Raw genomic sequence first — 19,822 nt, 5'->3', positions numbered from 1 at the left:
GCCATCCATGAGGTTTCATACCACAGCCTAACCCAGGTAGGGCCAGAATGGGGATGGTAATTTCAGTCCTTCTTCCTGATTAAACGCTCCACCTGCCACTCAACCCACCTCAGGTGGTGGACATTAAATTTCATCAACAGAATCATTACAGAAAGAGGCCACTCAGCCCATTGAGTCTGTGCTGGCTGGCTATTATTCAGGTAGTTGCCTATGCTGCCCGAAATTTGTAAAGACCTCTCTGTGAGAGCAGACCGTTGTGCCTTTCGAGCCTGTTCGGGCATTCCAAGGCAATGGCTGGCCTGGTTGTGATCTCAGTTTGTCGTCTGTACCCTTCTTCCCTTATAATTGTGGAATACGTCTAACAGTGTGACCAGTGAGGGTTGGCTGTGGAGTGGGTGGGGGGGTTGTTGAAATGGGTGCTGTTATATCCGGTGCTGTAAGGCCCAGAATCATGGTGAGATTCTGAGGAGTAGCCTTTGCTACGTGAGGGACCAGTGAGGTGGGTAGCAGGGGCATGGGAAGGGGTGGGGAGCGATTGTGACACGATCCTTTGGAACCCGCACTTGAAGGTAAACACAATGTGTCACAATGTAACAACAAAAAGGCAACCACCAGCATCAGTGGATACATTGTAGCGACAGAGAGCAATAGATAACATTGTAGCTGCATCCATTTAGCTTCACTTAAGTTTTCACGAGAGAAATTCCTCGTAAGGTTTTTTTTAAAAAACACACAAGTTATTATTCCCCTCAAAACAAAAAGCGCCAGCCTCGGGACTTTGTGCTCTCGTTTCAATGGATGCTAAGGCCTTGCCGATGTGAAGACAGCGTTTCCTGAGATCAGCCGGGGTTTACAGTTTGTTCAGGAAGTGCTGCCTCGCTCCTCCTTTTTTTTCGCGATGACATTCAATTGCGCACCAACCTTTCTCTTTCTGTATTCCCTTCCTGATGTAGTGCTTCCGCCTCGCTGCAAGAAGCCAGAATGTTGCACGTTATTCGCCGTCGACGGTGCTGAAGCTTCTGCAGTGATTTGTTCGGTTTAGATTTACTGACGGTAGAATTTCCCTCAGGTTTGATTCCCCGCGTCCCCCTTGGCCTCCCCCCTGGAGAAATGTCAGCTTTCTCCTGATCGAGGGACATCTCGCTTCTTTCTCCGATGCCGATTCTCCGCACGTGGAATTTTTCATGTTCTGCTAAATTGCAAAGCGACGGCAGCAAGATCAACTTGCTCTCCCGGCCTGCGAGGAGACGTGCGAGAAGATGTCTTCTCCTCCTGATCACTCGCCGAGTTGTGAGGAGCCGTGTCCCTCAGCTCGGGATGGCTCTCCTCCAGGTGAGTGGGCAACTGATCTCAACTCGACTGGGCTCTTCCCCCCTCGACATTCAAAACAAAAAAAGTGCTGGAGAAACTCCAGCAGGTCCGGCAGAATCTTTAGAGAGAGTTAGTGTTTCCAATCCAATATAACTCAACTTCGGAATTGAAGAGTTGGAAAACTGATGCCTTCTTTTTAATGCAATATACATATTAAGGGTCTAGGCCCGAAACATCAGCCTTCCTGCTCGTCTGATGCTGCTTGCCCTGCTGTGTTCATTCAGCTCTACACCTTGTTATCTCTACATATTAGCCTAATTCCTTCCTCAAAACTAGTTGTGCCAGGCCTAAGAAAGTTGCATTATTATGTTATCAGTATCAGGAATATAGATGTTTTTTAAAAAAAATCGCCAGTGATTCAACTTTGAGAATCATAAAAATGTATTTGGGAATCTTTTGAGCTGTTTGACTAGATTTAAGGTACTTTTGAGAGTAGTATTTGTACATCAGAACGGATGATTGTGTGATCCCTTTGTCCCCTTGTGCTTCCTCAAGCTATTTGAATTCTACCATTAGTGTAACAGTCATTTAAAAACGTTCAGTTGTGCTTACTCTTTTGAGCTTATTATTGATGTTTTTATTATTTGGTAGCAAATAGACTGATTTTGGACACCTTTCACCACAGATGATGCTATAGCACTACCTCTGGTGAAAAGGCATCATTACCGTGTGACAGGTTTACATAGGCAGTTTCCATTGCAAGTGTGACAGAGGAATTTTATCATGGAAATCCAAAACTAAAGACTTATCTACACTTTTAAAGTAAGGAATGAATTATGTCAGTGGTCTTTTTCATTCATTCAGTTCGAAAGCTATTGTTAGTCTTCTTTCCCCAAGAATATTAAAACTCTGGTTAAAATGCTTTTTGCTCAGAGAGAAGACTAGACAAAATCCACACAATTAACTAATTATCCCACTTGCAGCAAACTGAGAGGAGACATTTTTCAAGAATTCCCTCCCTAACAGCATTGTGGGTGTACCTGCACTACATGGGCTGCAGTGATTTAAGGACACAGCTCCCCACTAATAAATGCCACATTTCATGAATGAAGTTTTAAACAGTGAGATGAATTAACTTTTAATTCAGGTCTTCAATCCTGCAATCAGTGTGAACTTACTTAGCATTACACTTTATGTATTTGATGGTTTACGAGCATCAGGTTGACTCAGTACAGGTAGTGTCTCAAAGTCAATTTTGACTGAGATTGTGCTGAACTTCTGATTTTGCCAGATGTCTGGTTGAGCAATTGGCATCAAGGTGCAATCTGGCAGAGCTGATGAATATACAAATATACGAGTTAGCAGCAGGAGTAAGCCCCCTCAATTCAATAAGATAATAACTGGTTTGAATGTAATCTCAACTCTACATTCCCACCTACTCTCAATAACCTATCCCCTCTTTACTAACCAATAATCGTTTTTTCTCCTGCCTTCAAAATATTCAATGACTTCCACAACTTTTTGAGGAAGAGAATTCTAAAGACCCTCTGAGAGAAAGAAATTTAGAGTTAGGTTTCATTGTTATATGTACACAAGTACAGGGATACAGGAGCACAGTGAAAAGTTTTCAATGTTGCCATTCACCACGCCATCTTAGGTACATTGTACCTCGGTAATAAATCTTAGCTAAAGAGTAGATGAAGAAATGTTAGAAGTTCAACATTACAGTTCTTGTCAGTATAAAGTAGTAAATAAGAAACAAAGTTAAAAGCTCCGAATTACAGTTCTTCTTTAGCTATGGGCCTGCAGTCGCTCCACATTGGCTTTCCCCATGCTGGGCTCGATCTTTCTCCAGCACAGAGTTTGACCTCCTGATCCCTGTGCCTCTGCACTGCTGTACTGCTGCCGATTGCCATCCTCTCTCTCCTGTGCTGCACTCGCTCTCTCGATCCCTGTGCCTCTGCAGGGATGGACCTTGTGTACATTTTGGCTTCAGGATTTGCTGAGAAAATAAGTGTTTGAACTTCAGAAGCAGTTAATTTACAGTGAAGCACTTTGAAGCACTCTGAGGGCGTGAAAAGTACACGATAAACTGTGGAGGGGGGAGGAATTACTTCAGTTTATACAAGTCCTCTAAGTATTTTGCAGATCTGAGGTAGTTTATTAATTTACGTAATGTGGAATTAAAATCATTGTATTTTGCTGTGAATTTCAATTTTAATCAATATCGTATTATTGCAGCAACTGAGGACAGAATGCTGATTAAATATAGTATGCTAAAGAACTTTCAGGAGGATGGGAGTGGTGAAAGAGAAGAGGTCAGGTTACTAGTCAGAGGCACTATAGCAGAACAAGGTAGAATTCAAAAGGGGAAGTGATCCAAAGGGAATCCATTTTAGATTGACCTGGGAGATCAGTCGATCTTATAACAATTGAAACAAAAATTGTGAATGAAATTTGTAAGTGGGAAGTTTATACTAACAAAGTTCTATAATTATGATGTAAAATTATAAAAGTAAGTTAGGATAGAGAAAGGTCCAATTGGAACAGTTTCTTTGGTCAGCATATTTCTACTCCAACCAGGACCATGGGAATGTAGGAATGGATGTGGACCAATCAGTTCCTCAAACCTGCTGTGCCATGCTGAATCATCTACCTCCCTATTTACCTCCCTATCCCCATATCCTTTTAATGTTGTTATTGTATAGAAATCTATCATTGTCTTTCTATTGTGAATGTACTTGATGACTGAACTTATGCAGCCCTTTTAGGGTAGAGAATTACAAACATTCAGCACCCTCAGGTGAGGAAATTCCTAGCCCTCTCAGTTCTAGATGGCCTGCTCCTTAACCTCGGACTAGGTTACCTGTTTCTAAAGTTTCCCCACCAGGGGGAATGCCTTTTCTGCATCCAACCTGTCTAGACCTTTAAGAATTTTGTAAGTTTCAATTTAGTCACCTTTCATTCTTCTAAAATCAGGCCTGGTCTCCTCAATCTCTCCTCATAGTCATCCCTTCATTCCAGGGATTAGTCTGGTGTACATCCGAAGAACTCTCTCTCTCAGGGAGAACATAAATAATATCTAGAAATAAAAGAACCTTGACTAGATAGATTAAATATAATGAAATATAAACATTCAGGCAATGAATTATTTGCTGCAAGGTATCCAGCCTTTTGAATGTTTCTTGTGGCCCTCGTATTTATGTAGTTAGTTCAGTTAAGTTTCTGGTTCATGGTATCTCCCAGAGTGTTTATGGAAGAGGATTTGATGATGTGAATGCGGATGACTATCTAAAGGACTGAATACTGTATTACCTGGAACTTGTTACTTGCTGTTTATCAGCCTGAAAATTGTCCAAATTTAGCTGCATACGGACATGGACTGCTTCATCACCTGAACATCTGAAAGTGGAACCAAATATTATACAACCATAAATAAACATCTGCACTGTGTCCTTACAGGGGGAAACTCATTGACAAAACAGCTCCTGTTAATTGGGACTCTGATACTGCCCTGGGGGACTCCTTCAGCGATGTTTTGGGGCTATGTGTTCCATAGAATAGAATCCTTACAATGTGGAAGCAGGCCATTCAGCCTTTCAAGTCCACACCAACCCTCTGAAGAGCATCCCACTCAGACCCACCCCCTCTACTCTATCCCTGTATCCTTACACTTCCTATGACTAATCTAACCTACACACCCCTGGTCACTATGGGCAATTTAGCATGACCGATCCACCTAACCTGTATATCTTTGGACTGCGGGAGGAAACCAGAGCATCCAGAGGAAACCCACGCAGGCACGGGGAGAATGTGCAAACTCCACACAGATGGGCACATGAAGGTGGAATTGAACCCAGGTCCCTGGTGCTGTGAGGCAGCAGTGCTGACCACTGAGCCACCGCGCCATCCCACCATGTTTCAGAAGACAGCAGACATCTTGAATCGAGTTTATTTTAGGTGAAATATATCAGCAAGCAAAATGTAGTTTCACAGCAAAATTGGAGGGAATACAACCCTAGTTTTTTCAGTCTTTTGTAATTTCATCCTAGGAGCCAAAAAAGTGGGAGCAAACATGGTGTTAAGTAATATTTTCTGCTGGAAATGATATATGAATGCTTAATCAAGTTGAAGGTAGGTGCACTTGATGTATTTGATCTGTGGGGAGTTTTGCTGTGGTTTGTCATTATGGCAGTGGCAAAATCAGTTTGTTGTGGTAACTTCTGCCTGTGATTTTAATCAGCTCTGCATGAATACATAATGTATTAATAATAGCCAAAATGTAGTGACTGTGTGGAAAAATAAGACTGTAGTGTAAAGTCTAAACTTCTTAGCCTGGAGAGTGCTGTGAAAGTTTCAGAAGGAAAAGGGGTGGAAGTTGGCTGTATTTTGGCCTGAATGTATGGATTGTTTAAACTCATGAACTTCCTCCAGAAGTGCAATGTGAATGAATTGTGCTACTGGCCATGTCACACTGTGAGTGCCTTGGTCTATTAACAGGAGGGTGCTCCAGAACTATCTTCCCTACAAACAAAGATATTTGGTATTCCCTATTTATTATGCTGCCTTTAATCTGGGTGTAGGCCAAGTGAAAGTGGTAAAGGGATTAGAGAACAGGAATAAATATGTCTTACGAAAACTGTAGAACTTTGCTGAGATCACATCTGGTGTACCATGTGAAGTGTTAGTCTCCACATTTCTGCAAGGATAAATTTGCATTGGAGGCAATATGGCAAATTTTTCAATAAATTGCTCCCTAGAATAAGGGGGCTCCTTTGTATTCTCTAGAAGAATGAGAAGCATTTCATTGTCATAGAGCCATACAGCATAAAAACAGACCCTTTGGCCCAACTAGTCCACACTGACCATGTTCCCAAACTAAATGAGTCCAACTTGCCTTGTACTTATCCAAATGTCTTTTTAAATGTTGTAACTCTACCTGCCTACTTCCTCTGGCAGGTCATTCCACACATGAACCACTCCCATTGTAAAAGAGTTGCCCCTCATGTCCTTTTTTAAATCTTTCTCCTCTCATCTTAAAAATATGCCCCCTAGTTTTGAACTCCCCCACCCTAGGGAAAGGCCTCTTCCTATTCACTTTTATCTATGACCCTCATGATTTTATAAACCTCTATATGGTCATCCCTCAACTCCCTACGCTCCAGTGAAAAACGTCCCAGCTTATCCAGCCTATCTTACAACTCAAACCTACCATTTCTGGCAACATCCTGGTGAAACTTTTCTGACTCTCTCCAATTTAATAATATCCTTCCTACAGCAAGGAGACCAGAACTGCACACAGTACTCCAGAAGAGGCCTCACCGACATCCTGTACAACCTCAACATGACATTCCAACTCCTATTCTCAAAGATCTGACCAATGAAGGCAAGCATTCTACACACCTTCTTAACCACCCTGTCTACATGTGGAGACATAAAAGATCTGGATAATAGGATAGGCATTGAGTGACCATTCCCAGTAGTCAGGGAATCCATAAAATGGGACAGCCTTAAGATAAGGGGCTGATCACTTTGGAGACTGAGATGAGAAGAAATTACTTTGCTCAGAGGATTGTGAATCTTTGGAATTCTCTACATCAGAAAGTTGTGGATGCTCCAACGTTGAGTACATTTAAGGCTGAGCCAGACAGACTTTTCATCTCAGAGATAGTAAGAATTGCCGATGCTGGAGTCAGAGATGACACAGTGTGGAGCTGGAGGAACACAGCAGGCCAGGCAGCATCAGAGGAGCAGGAAAGCTGATGTTTCGGGTCGGGACCCTTTTCATCTCTTGGATTGAGGAAGGAATGGAAAAGGGAGGGAGATGGAGTTGCAGCCCAACCTTAGCAATCATCATTTTAAATGACGGAGTAGGCTTGGCTGGTCAGCTGCTTATTCCTGCTCCTATTTATTTGATTCTTGCTAACTTCACAGCAGAGCATTGTAAGGAAAATGGTGAAGGAGCTGTCAGTAGTTTTGAGAAAGGGGTCAGATGTCTATAAAGAAGATTTTATTAACATTTTAATAAATGGTTCTTGTGCCCTTAAAGTTCATTCCCATCATAGTAATGATACATGTTCACTTACTGTAGGTACAATTTGCATCCAGTATTGCATAATGACAGAGAACAGTAAAGTTTCCATGTTCATGTGCACATTTGCAGTATTGGGTGCAACCAGCGATTAAAATACTTGAATCACAAGGAATGATCAAACACTGAATCCCCATGTCCTGCTACTGCCTATCCCTGTAAGTAGCTGAACCTCAGGCAGTGTGAGGAGGAAATTTCAGCTTTTATATCAAGGGGTGGCATGGTAGCTCAATGGTTAGCACCACTGTCTCATAGCACCAGAGACCTAGGTTTGATTCTACCCTCGGGTGACTGTTTATATGGAGTTTGCATGTCTCCTGGTGGATTTCCTCTGGGTGCTGCGGTTTCCTTCCACAGTCCAAAGTTGAGCAGGTTAGGTGGATTGGCCATGCTAAATTACCCAGGGATGTGTAGATTAGGTGGATTAGCAATGGGAAGTGTGGGGTTACAGGGATGGGGAGCAGGGTAGCGGGGGGGTAGGTCTGGGTGGGATATTCTTCAAATGAGCCGAGTGGCCTGCTTCCATGCTGTAGGGATTCCAAGTTATTTCTGAGCGGCAGTTGGTGAACAGGATGCTGTGTTGCGTTGTCAATTCCATATGGTACAGATCTAAGAATGCCTTGCTGAAGCTGTGTGATTCTGCCATAAGGTTGCGTTTTGACTGCTTTGTTGGATTCTGGTCAACAAAGCACAGGAAATAGTTGCCCTGGAAGATGTGTGGAGAAGGGACACGCAACTGACATGTGGCTTTGGAAAATTAAGTTATGACAGGACATATAATGCTTCATTTCTGGATAGAGGTGGAGGAATAGAGGTTTATACTAGTTTTTAAGGTACAAAATGGAACAGTAGGCACTATTTCAAGATATGCCAAACAAACTAGCTTAAAAAATACAATGGATGCTGGGAGGCATGTTAGCACCAGTAGTGACTAGTTAACTTCATGAAAGCAGGAATCTCTCCAATGCCTTTAGAAATAGTGAAAAGGCACAATTTAACTTTTGAGACGTTAACAAATAAACTTAAATCAGTGTAAATTAATTATTAATTAACAGCCAATTGATACATCACACTGGAGAAAAGGATATGTTTCGTATTAATTAATGCAACTGTGATACATCTTACAAAACTTTTTTTTCCTCTCTAAACCAAGCTACTAAGATATGTACATAGCATTAAAGGGACAGTCTCAAAGTCACTTCTAGTCCTCCAGCAGAGAGTCAGCACACAAGGTTAAAACCTCCACTGTTCTTTGACAATCTTTCCACTTCGCCTGAGGTTTCGATCATACAATTACTGCCAGCAAGTGCCTTTCTCATGACAGTTCTGATGATCAGGAGTTCCAGAGCTTCCTATATCTGACCCCTCAGAAATAGTTTAGCTGGTTCTGATTAAAACTGTTTTCTCCCATAGAGTTTACTTTCGCTGTTCTTCAATTCCTACAGAATAAGGAAGATCTGTTCCTGGGCGAGATCCAATTCTTTTCCATCTGCTTCACAGCAGCAACCTTTCCTCATGCTATATAAATTGTTGATACCCTTTTGAAATTTGGATTTCTTGCTTCCGTCCTGACGAGTGCCAGGTAAAAGACTTTGACAGCAAGACTCTTTTTTTCAGCAGTACCCAACTTTACCTCTGTTCTGTTGGAGGTGCTAAAAGACATCTCCCTGGGTTTCTCAGATAACAAGGTGCAGAGCTGGATGAACATAGCAGGCCAAGCAGCATCAGAGGAGGAGGAAAGCTGACGTTTCGGGCCTAGACCCTTCTTCAGAAATGGGGGAGGGGAAGGGGGTTCTGAAATAAATAGGGAGAGGGGCGAGGCGGATAGAAGATGGATAGAGGAGAAGATAGGTGGAGAGGAGACAGACAGATCAAAGAGGCGGGGATGGAGCCAGTAAACGTGAGTGTAGGTGGGGAGTTAGGGAGGAGATAGGTCAGTCTAGGGAGGACGGACAGGTCAAGGGGGCGGGATGAGGCTAGTAGGTAGGAGATGGGGGTGGAGCTTGAGGTGGGAGGAGGGGATAGGTGGGAGGAAGGACAGGTTCGGGAGGCGGGGACAAGCTGGACTGGTTTTGGGATGCAGTAGGGGAGGGGAGATTTTGAAGCTTGTGAAGTCCACATTGATACCATTGGGCTGCAGGGTTCCCAAGCGAAATATGAGGTGCTGTTCCTGCAACCTTTGGGTGGTATCGTTGTGGCACTGCATGAGGCCCAGGATGGACATGTCGTCTGAGGAATGGGAGGGGGAGTTGAAATGGTTCGCGATTGGGAGGTGGAGTTGTTTAGTGCGAACGGAGCGTAGGTGTTCCGCAAAGCAGTCCCCAAGCCTCCGCCTGGTTTCTCCGATGTAGAGGAGGCCACAACAGGAACAGTGGATACAGTATACCACATTAGCAGATGTGCTTGAAGTGGAAAGTCTTCTTGGGGCCTGGGATGGGGGTGAGGGGGGAGGTGTAGGGGCAGGTGTAGCACTTCCTGCGGTTGCAGGGAAATGTGCTGGGTGTGGTGGGGCTGGAGGGGAGCGTGGAGCGGACGAGGGAGTCACAGAGAGAGTGGTCCCTCCGGAAAGCTGATAAGAGTGCCTGCCCCTACACCTCCCCCCTCACCCCCATCCCAGGCCCCAAGAAGACTTTCCACATCAAGCAGATATTCACCTGCACATCTGCTAATGTGGTATACTGTATCCGCTGTTCCCGTTGTGGCCTCCTCTACATCGGGGAAACCAAGCGGAGGCTTCGGGACCGCTTTGCGGAACACCTACGCTCGGTTCGCACTAAACAACTCCACCTCACAGTCGAGAACCATTTCAACTCCCCCTCCCATTCCTCAGACGACATGTCCATCCTGGGCCTCCTGCAGTGCCACAACGATGCCACCCGAAGGTTGCAGGAACAGCACGTCATATTTCGCTTGGGAACCCTGCAGCCCAATGGTATCAATGTGGACTTCACAAGCTTCAAAATCTCCTCTCCCTCTACCACATCCCAAAACCAGCCCAGCTTGTCCCCGCCTCCCCAACCTGTCCTTCCTCCCACCTATCCCCTCCTCCCACCTCAAGCCCCACCCCATTCTCCTACCTACTAGCCTCATCCCATCCCCTTGACCTGTCCGTTCTCCCTAGACTGACCTATCCCCTCCCTAACTCCCCACCTACACTCACCTTTACTGGCTCCATCCCCGCCTCTTTGACCTGTCTGTCTCCTCTCCACCTATCTTCTCCTCTATCCATCTTCTATCCGCCTCCCCCTCTCTCCCTATTTACTTCAGAACCCCCTTCCCCTCCCCCATTTCTGAAGAAGGGTCTAGGTCCGAAACGTCAGCTTTCCTCCTCCTCTGATGCTGCTTGGCCTGCTGTGTTCATCCAGCTCTACACCTTGTTATCTCAGATTCTCCAGCATCTGCGGTTCCTATTATCTCTGGGTTTCTCTTTGAGTTTCTCTCCTTTCTTATTTCCCATCACTATGGCGACCTGAAGTTTCATGTGTACTTTCCAATTTGAGGTGTTTACCTGGAATTCACTATCACCCTTCAGAACTGTCTGTTTCACTTGGATATAAAAGTATGTTTTTAAAACATAAAACCTTCTTGCAAAGTTGGTTGTTCATTACAACTCCAATATGTGCTTATCATCTGAAATGGTGAGGAAATTGAGGAGCAGGTTCTAGAATTTATTGAGGCATTTGCATTCCAATCATGCTGGTTTCAAATTGGCGAGTTTGCCACATGGTCAGAATTGTTCTCCTCATTGTTTCCATTTCCAACATCCTCTTGGGCTCGATCAATGATGTTGAAAGGGAATTGGACAAACAGTTGAGGGACATATAGCTGCAGGGCTGTGGAGATGGAATGGGACTAATTGAATTATTTCAGAGAGCTGTTGGCTCAGCTACAGTCCTTGCCAACAACTTATGCAAACATTAAGGCCTTTGTATTAGTTCTATTGCTTCACAGCAACGCAGGTAACTGGATAAGCTTGTGGGCTGTGAGGTCAGACAGTTACAGGCCCCAGTTAGACTGGAAATCTGCAGTGATTCTGAGGATCGGATTTCTCCCTTCCAGCCCAAGAAGCGAAGATGTGAACATGTAGAACCAAAAGCAGGGCAATTCTGTGATCCTTTCATTTTACCAGATCCTCATCTTCAGAATGTGTTGAGAGCATGAGGGCCACATATAGATAGAAGCCCACCACCAGGTTGAACATGGCAACTGCACTGTTAGTTGCACTGAACAGGGTGATCTTCAAGGCTGGCTTGTAGAAGAAATCTGTAATTGTTTTTTGTTTGCTATGCAGAAAGTAACACCGTTAATGTTTTCATCTATAGGCACTTTAAGATTAATCCAAAATTGTGGCAGGTTGCATCTGCTTTGATCTGCAACAGACTTGCAACATTCGGAGCAGTCAGTTCCTCTGCAAAGGACTGTGAAAGCCTTACAAAACCGTGGTGGCAGTTGGATCTGCAGGCAGTAGTTGCCCATCTATTTCTGTCTAACCATACAACTGGAGATTTGCGTAAAGTAAAAGGCATTGCAAAGATGACAACACGGTTTCCTGTTATGACAACTGAATAGCAGTGGATCTGCTATCAGAACTTCATCTTTGCAAGCAAAGAGCCCAGTTTTGTTTGGTTGACCTCTAGACCTCAGAACCAATGAAGCACTCAGTGAAGATTGGCACAAAGCTATGCATATCTTTAACAATTCTGGTCTTACCAAAGATGGGCAGAAGGATCCTGCAAGAATCTGGTTCATATTGGTAGATCTTTTTCAGGTTGAGATCAATTTTGTGGACTGTGGACTCATATTGATATCTTTTCTGTAGCAGAGGAATAAGTCAATTGATCAGTTTGTCTGTTGATAACAAGCTGAGGGCCATGAGTATGACTTCAGAGGTTGAAGTAGCTGGGCATACAGAGGTGGAATCCACAACAGTAGAGGCATACTGGAGGGAACTTTTAAAGAAAATGTTTGATAACTCCACAAGAGGGATTTGTGTCAATTCACGTTTTATGTTCTAAAGTGGATGGTGTGCATCTGCTCTGCATGAAGGCGGATACAGTGCCATGCAAACATTTTACTTCCACCCAAACTAAAGGTTATGAGTCTGAATAAATGGGGTGCCATGGTAATGCAGAGCAGCCGGCTCACTGCATTTAACAGTTCATTAGCTTTGTGTTTAATCACAGTTAATTGGAAATATAACCAATCAGAATGCAAATCCCACATCTTTTCCATTGGAATGATTACTCTTATCATTGAACTATAGGATATGGGCGTCACTAGCTGGTCCAGCATTTATTATCCATCCCTAATTGTCCTTCAGAATGTGCTGGTGAGCTGCCTTCCTGAACCCTGCATTCCATGTGGTGTAGGGGCACCACAATGCTGTTAGGGAGGGAGTTCTAGGATTTTGACCCCATGACAATAAAGGAATGGTGATATAATTACAAGTCAGGATGGTGTGTGACTTTGAGAAGAATTTGCAGTTGGTGGTGTTTCCATGCATCTGCTACTCTTGTCCTTCTAAGTGGTGGACATCGCAGGATGTGATGGTGCTGTCAAAGGAGTTTTGGTGAGTTACTGCTGACCATCTTATAAATGGTACACACTGCTGCCACAGTGCATTGTTAGAGAACAGTGTGAATATTTATGGTGGTGGTTGGGGTGCTGATCAAGTGAGCTGATTTATATTGGATGTTGTCAATTTTCTGAGTATTGTTGGAGTTGCACACATTTAAACAAGTAGAGAGTTTTGCAGTATACACCTGATTTGTACCTTTATCGATATTGGACAAGCTTTGTGGAGTCAGAAAGTGAGATACTCACTGAAGAATCCCAAGCCTTTGACGTAACCTTGTGGTCACAGTATTTGTATGTTGATTTAAGGTGAGGGGCTTATATATATTTAAATATTATTAATTTTTAGAGTTTGGAATTTGAACTAGTGGCATTTGGGTTTAGTCTATGTCTGTGAAAAGGTTTGATGATTTACTCTTAAGTTAGCACAACTACAGAAATACTTATTTTAAAATACAGTAGGGGGGAGAGAGACAGAGAGAGAGAGAAAGACTTCCTAGAGAGTAATAAGGCTTTTTGTTTCATTGTGTTGAGTTTTATGAGGGATCAGAGTAAACAGATCTGCATTAGGCTTCAGCTGGAAAGATCCGGAGACTGTATTTTTGTCTTGGGGAAGCATCCATAGCTTAAAGAAAAGCCAGGGCAGTTTGCAGAAGTAGTCACAGAAGCTGGATGTATAAGGCAGTTGCTTCTGAAGAAAGGGGGTAGTTTGGAAAGGTTAAGAAATAGGTTACCCAAGTTTAAGGTGTTGCTTTGAAAGTTTCAAAGCAGTGGAAGTCTAAACTTAGTTAAATGAAGATTCAAGAATGTGGTAGTCAGATTTTCAAGACTAAGAGTTGAAGCCACAGTTGAGTTGAGCACTATTGATGTGAAACAGAAGGGAATTCTCTCTGGTGTGAGTGCTATAAAGGACTACTTTGGGTATAGTTTGGATTGTATTTTCTGTGCGTCTTGAAATCTTTAAACTTGTGTTATATGTAAATGGTTTGGTTTATTTTGTTTTATCTTCATTTCTTTTGTGTAATAAACTTCTGTTTTATTGTTAAAATCAATTCTACAGCATTACGTGGTTGTGTTTCAATGAAAGGCCACCTTGTTTAAAACCAAAAGTTTGATAACTCAACAGGAAGGGTTTGCATAATGTGATCTATCATGCTAGATTTCAGTCTGGGATTTGACCTGTCTAGTAATAATATCAGCTGGGATCACAAAAATATACATGCAGAGATTTAAATCTGGTATCAGTACCTGCCTTTGATCAACATCTTAAGAATGGGCCAAGCATAGAGGATAAGCCAGTTCTCTCTGTCAAGGATCACTGGTTTGTCCTCTCTGCTCTAACAGCTTAAGAGGTGATGCTACATGGCACCTTTTGGGATGATGCCACATCCACAATCGACCCAACTTCTCTGCCTCATCCAATGATTCTGCCTGTATTTTCAAAGCTAAACTGTGGGAAATGACCACCATGCTTAGGAAGTCTAGAAGAGAGGCATTGCAGCAGAAAAGAATGTTTGAGGCATTTGGACACTTGGCTTGAAAACTATAAAATCAGGAACATCAGAGCGCCTACCAAAGAAAGATGAACAAAGTGAGCAAACAGCATCTACACATTTTACTTCCAAGAGAAGAGTCCATGAAATACCGTTCGGATACCAAGAACTGTTATCCTCTTTCCAGACCAATCATTTAATTAAGTTTTATCATGACTAATGACTCTACATCCAGTTGTCGGTTGGTTTGCCGAGCTGATTGGTTTTCATGCAAACATTTTGTCCCCCTTCCAGGTGACATAGTCAGTGCTGTGTAGCCTCCGTTGAAGCGCTGTTATTCTGTCCCACTCTGAATTTATATGGTCCGGTCTGTCATGGTGGGCAGTCTTGTTTTCGGTTTTGTACCGTAGTGATATGTAGATGGGGTCTATTTCAACATGTTTGTTTATCACATCGGTGTTGAAAACCAGGCCTCCAGGAATTCTCGTGCTTGTTTTTGTCTCACTTTTCCTAGAACGGTAACTTTGTCCCAGTTAAACTGATATCCTTCCACGTCAGAGTGAATTGAAACGAGGGAGAGTTGGTCGTGCCGTTTTGCTGCGAGTTGGTGTTCATGTATCCTGGTGGTGAGTTTCCTGCCCATCTGACATAGAAGGACATCAATTTGACTGAGACAAAGTAACAGTACTAGGACAAGCGAGACAAAGACAAGCATGAGAATTCTTGGAGGCCTGGTTTTCAACTACTAGTGTGAAAAACAAACATGTTGAAATAGACCCCATCTACATATCACCACAATACGAAACAGGAAACAAGACTGCCCACCATGACAGACTACACCATCTAAATTCAGAGCAGGTCAGAACAACATCACTTCAACGGAGGCTACACAGCACTGACGATGTCACCTAGAAGGGAGCTGAAATGTTTGCATGAAAACCAGTCAGCTTGGTGAACCAAGCAACAACTCCAACCACAACCCAAGCTACAGATCTTCGTTAAAATAATTAAAGAGCCTACGTGCTTCTGTTCTTTACCATATATATCTCTCCCCTTTTTACTGTTGTTGAATTATACACAGTTAGCTTTTGTCTATTTGAGGAGGATATGGTTTTGTTTGAGGAATAAAGGAGAATGTTGCAACACACCTTTTTTAGGGATGTTGTTGTTTCTAATGTATAGTAGTGGAAAGGATATGATGTACCATATTACTGTGTGACTGCTTTATATTTGCAGCATGAAGAAAGTACCTGTACTGTGAAGACCCCCATGTACATGCTGAATCATCCATGAATAAAGGTTCCATTGCGGTGTTTTTGATAACCATCTTATTTGGTTCAATGCCTTGTGCATAGTAGTGGCTTTCACAGATGTTAATAAAACAGTGTCGTGTCTTGTGTTTCAGACAACTGTGGCTGAGCTAAATTGCACACTGGAGATCAAGAATTGATCCAGTCTTGTTTGTTTAACCATAGATTGGCATCATGTGAGGTCACATTAACATGCCCTGCACCAGAGACCGAAACTATAGAAAAGTTGATAGTACAGATCATCAGTCAAACAGAGCCCAGTCTCTGAACAATTTACTTCTGTTGGATTGTGGTGAGGGGCGACTGCGGTAGAAGGGATTAAGTCTGAATGACGTTCTAATGAAAGAGTGGGTATCATTGCAGGAAGTGATGCCATTTCACATGATCTGTATTGCCTTGTGATAAGATCGGACTCAAGTTTGCAGTCCTGCCACATCCGTTTGTGAATGGTGGCAGAAAATGAAACAATTAACGGGAAGTGGAGGCTGCACAAATATCCCCATCTCCAATGATGGACGGGCCCAACACCCCAGCACAAAGGACAAGGTGAAAGTATTTAGATCCATCTTCAAACAGTAATGCCCAGTAGATGCTCCATCTTGGTCACCTTCTGATTCCCCAATATCACAAATCCAATCTTTAACCAACATAATTCACTCTATATGATACCAAGAAATGGTTGAAGGCATTGATACTGCAAAGGCTATGGACCCTGACAATATTCCAGTAATAATACTGAAGACTTGGGAATTAGCTCCACCCAAGCTCTTCCTATATATAGCTAGTCATAGGTTTTGATGATGTTGTTGGAAGAGCCTTGGTGAATTCAGATTTCATTGGTGAATGCGGGTTTTTCATGTGTGATGGAGCAAAAATCGAGAAGCAAACTTATTTTGCATGAACTAATGTTAAACGGTAAACTCCTGAGGCTAACAGCTAGCTATGGTTAGATGCTGGATTAATCTTGATTTTGCATTGTAATGATAGATAGGCATTTTGTAAATATTTTGGACATACTGGTAGATGAGATCTTTGAAATGAAAGTTGGTGGTTAATGTCTGTCTGTGCATCAAATTCTATCCTAGTGAGACAGTTCCTGTAGAATAACTGGGCAAAAGATTGAAATCTGCTAGATTGAATGTTCTGAAATGTCTTTATATCGTTGAAACCGTTTTGTAGGGGGAGGTGTCCGATGCAGATGGATTGAATGTGGGTTAAAACCTTCATCTGATTCAATGGAAGCCATTTGATCAAAAGAAAGCTCTTGATGTTTTGTAGCCAGAGTCTCTTCTAAGCTGAGGGCTGGAGTTAGTGGAGCCTGCCCGAATGTGAATGATGGTGGGCCGAGCAGGGAGAACCCACATCTGATTCCTGATTTTGGAAAAACAAGCCCAAATTATATTGGGAGCAGGGAGGGTCTGATTGCAAGAATCAGATCTACCAGCAGTAGGTAGGTGATGAGGCTCATTGATTGGCCTGTTGTATTTGACTGTGGACGAGCAAATTGTCCCTTGGTGACAGGTTCTTGGTAAATGCCAGCCTCTGCCCATAACTCTGACCTCCCCTGCCCTTCCATCTTCAGTAACTTCTTTCCCCACCCTAACTCTGCATTGTCCTGTCTCCTGGTACCCACTATTGATCCCCTTATTGAGCTGTCCTCCCATTTGTGGCTGTAGTCACTTCATCTGATGGTGCTGCTAGCAGTGGAGGGCTGTAGGTTTCTGATTGGTCATCAGCTCTCCGGCTGGAGGTTCGGGATAGCACCTCACTTGGCCCTTAAATGCATGGGAGAACCCACTAATTGCATCGTGTGGAAGATGAAGAGAGGAATGTGGAAGGGGGTAATCCCACCAGATGGCCAAACATCTGTAATGATTTTCCTCCAGATGTATGCAGTGCACACGACTAGAACAGGACAGAATGGGAAGAGTCTTTCTCACAGAAGAATGAAGAAACAAGACCCTTTGGTCCAACTCATCAGTGCTGACCAGATATCCCAATTGGCCTCATCCCAATTGGCAGCATTCGGCCCAACTTATTCATATACCCATCCTGATGCCTTTTAAATGTTGTAATTGTACCAGCCTCCACCACTTCCTTGGGCAGTTCGTTCCATACATGCAGCACCTTCTGTGTGAAAAAGTTACCCCTAAGGTCCTTATTTAAATCTTGGCCCCCTCACCTTAAACCTATGCTATCTAGTTTTGGACTCTCTTGCCCTTGGAAAAGGACCTTGTCTATTCGCCCTGTCCATTTCTGTTTTAATTTCTGTCGTCATTAAGTGAAGGATTGGTCTCTAGTTGTATTGCTGCCACTGACAAATAGTAAGACCTGAGAATTTCACCATTCAACTGCTAACATGAGATGATGGCAGACCACCATTGTCCCTAGACCCAATTCTGGAGAATTAGTTCTTTATTATCATGAGGAGTGAAAAGGGTAGATTTGAAAAAAAAAATTTTAGCAGCAATTAATCTTGAGCCCTGTCCACCATGTTACTGTACCCGTATTCCCACAGTGTGGTAAACTACATTTAGAGATGTTACATCTCTAGTCCATTTCTGAGTCATCCCTTCCCTTCCTCAACATCTGTTTCCATTTCTGGGGATAGGTTCAACACCAATATCTACTACAAACCCACCTACTTCCACAGTTACCTTCACTAAACATTCTCATACCTTGCTTCCTGTAAAGACTCTATTCCATTCTCCCAGTTCTTCTGTCTCCATCGCACCTGTTCCGATGATGCCAACTTCAACAAGAGAGCGCCTGAAATAGCCATCCCTCTTCCTCAATCAAGGAATCCCCCCACTACCGAGGTTGACAGGGCCCTCAGCTGTGTCCAACCCATCTCCTACATTTTGACCCTCACTTCCTGCTTCCCTCCCACAGCAGCGATAGGGTCCCCCTCATCCTCACCTACCATCCCACCAACGTCCACATCCAGAGGATCATTAGCTGCCATTTCTGCCACCTCTGGCGGATGTCACCACCAGACACATATTCCCTTCCCCTCCCTTGACAGCCTTCCGCAGGAACTGCTCCCTCTGGAACACCTTGGTTCACTCCTCCTCCACTCCCAAAACTGTTCCACAGCCCTATGATACCTTCTGATGCAATCACCAATTTACTTCCTCCCTCCTCACTATCCAAGGCCCTAGACACACCTTTTCAGGTGAAGCAGCAACTTGCCTGCACTTCACTTAAACAAGTTTACTGTATTCGCAGCTCACAATGTGGTCACCTCGCTATAGGGAAGATGAAACGCAGACTAGGCAGCTGGTTTGCAGAATACATACAGTCTCTCTGCAAAAATGACCCTGACCTTCCAGGTGCCTGCCACTTCAACAGATCACTGTGTTCCCTGGTCAATATCTGTGTCTCAAGCTGGGTGCATTGCTCCAACGGACCTCAGTGCAAGCTGGAAGAACAGCACCTCATCTTCCGCTTGGGAACCCTGCAGCCTTCTGGACTCAATATCGAGTTCAACAATTTTACCGTAACCCCCACACTCCAGGCCCTGTCACCACATGGGTTGCTACCATAACCAACCCATTGCCAGCCACTAGTGGTCCCTATTAGCAGCTATTGATTCTCCCAGGCTGACCTCTACTCATCACTTTGTGTACCCAACTGTTTTTCTCTCTGTGGGCTCTATCTCCACCTATTGTTTCTTCCTTCCCACTACCCCCCCAGCAATATATACCAAACTTTTCCCAGCTGCAATCAGTTCTGAAGAAGGGTCACTGGACCTGAAACATTGACTTTGTTTTTCTCTACGCAGATGCTGCCAGACCTGCTGAGTTTCTCCAGCAATTTTTGTTTTTGTTTCTGATTTCCAGCATCCATAGTTCTTTGGGTTTTTTTTTGCTTGGAGATGGTTTGTTACATTCCTAAGGAGGTGGGAATTTCAAAGAAGTGAGACCGATGTATTAGCATTTTAATAAATTGTGCAGAAGCCAATTCATTTAATATTGAATGATTTTCACAGCATTGGACTGATACTTGTTTTAATTGAGTTAGATGTTCCAGGCATAAAAGAT

At 43.4% G+C, this 19,822-nt stretch overlaps 1 protein-coding gene and 1 long non-coding RNA gene across 2 annotated transcripts in view; both read left to right on the top strand.

Annotated features, from left to right (window-relative positions):
* Positions 1 to 850: 850 nt before the first annotated feature.
* Positions 851 to 19,822, top strand: part of LOC109913620 (protein TASOR 2-like) — a 52,239-nt gene continuing 33,267 nt past the window's right edge. The window contains exon 1 of the mRNA XM_020513163.2: positions 851 to 1,332. Within this exon, the coding sequence (XP_020368752.2) occupies positions 1,260 to 1,332 (73 nt within the window). The 5' untranslated portion in view covers positions 851 to 1,259. The remainder of the gene's footprint in view (positions 1,333 to 19,822) is intronic.
* Positions 8,845 to 15,795, top strand: LOC125485792. The gene is made up of 2 exons (XR_007264500.1): positions 8,845 to 8,984; positions 15,706 to 15,795. It is a non-coding gene; the product is annotated as an uncharacterized LOC125485792 (long non-coding RNA).

The sequence above is a fragment of the Rhincodon typus genome, chromosome 22, assembly GCF_021869965.1.
Source record: "Rhincodon typus isolate 14 chromosome 22, sRhiTyp1.1, whole genome shotgun sequence".
NCBI lineage: Eukaryota > Metazoa > Chordata > Chondrichthyes > Orectolobiformes > Rhincodontidae > Rhincodon > Rhincodon typus.
This window is presented reverse-complemented; position numbering and strand designations above follow the sequence as displayed.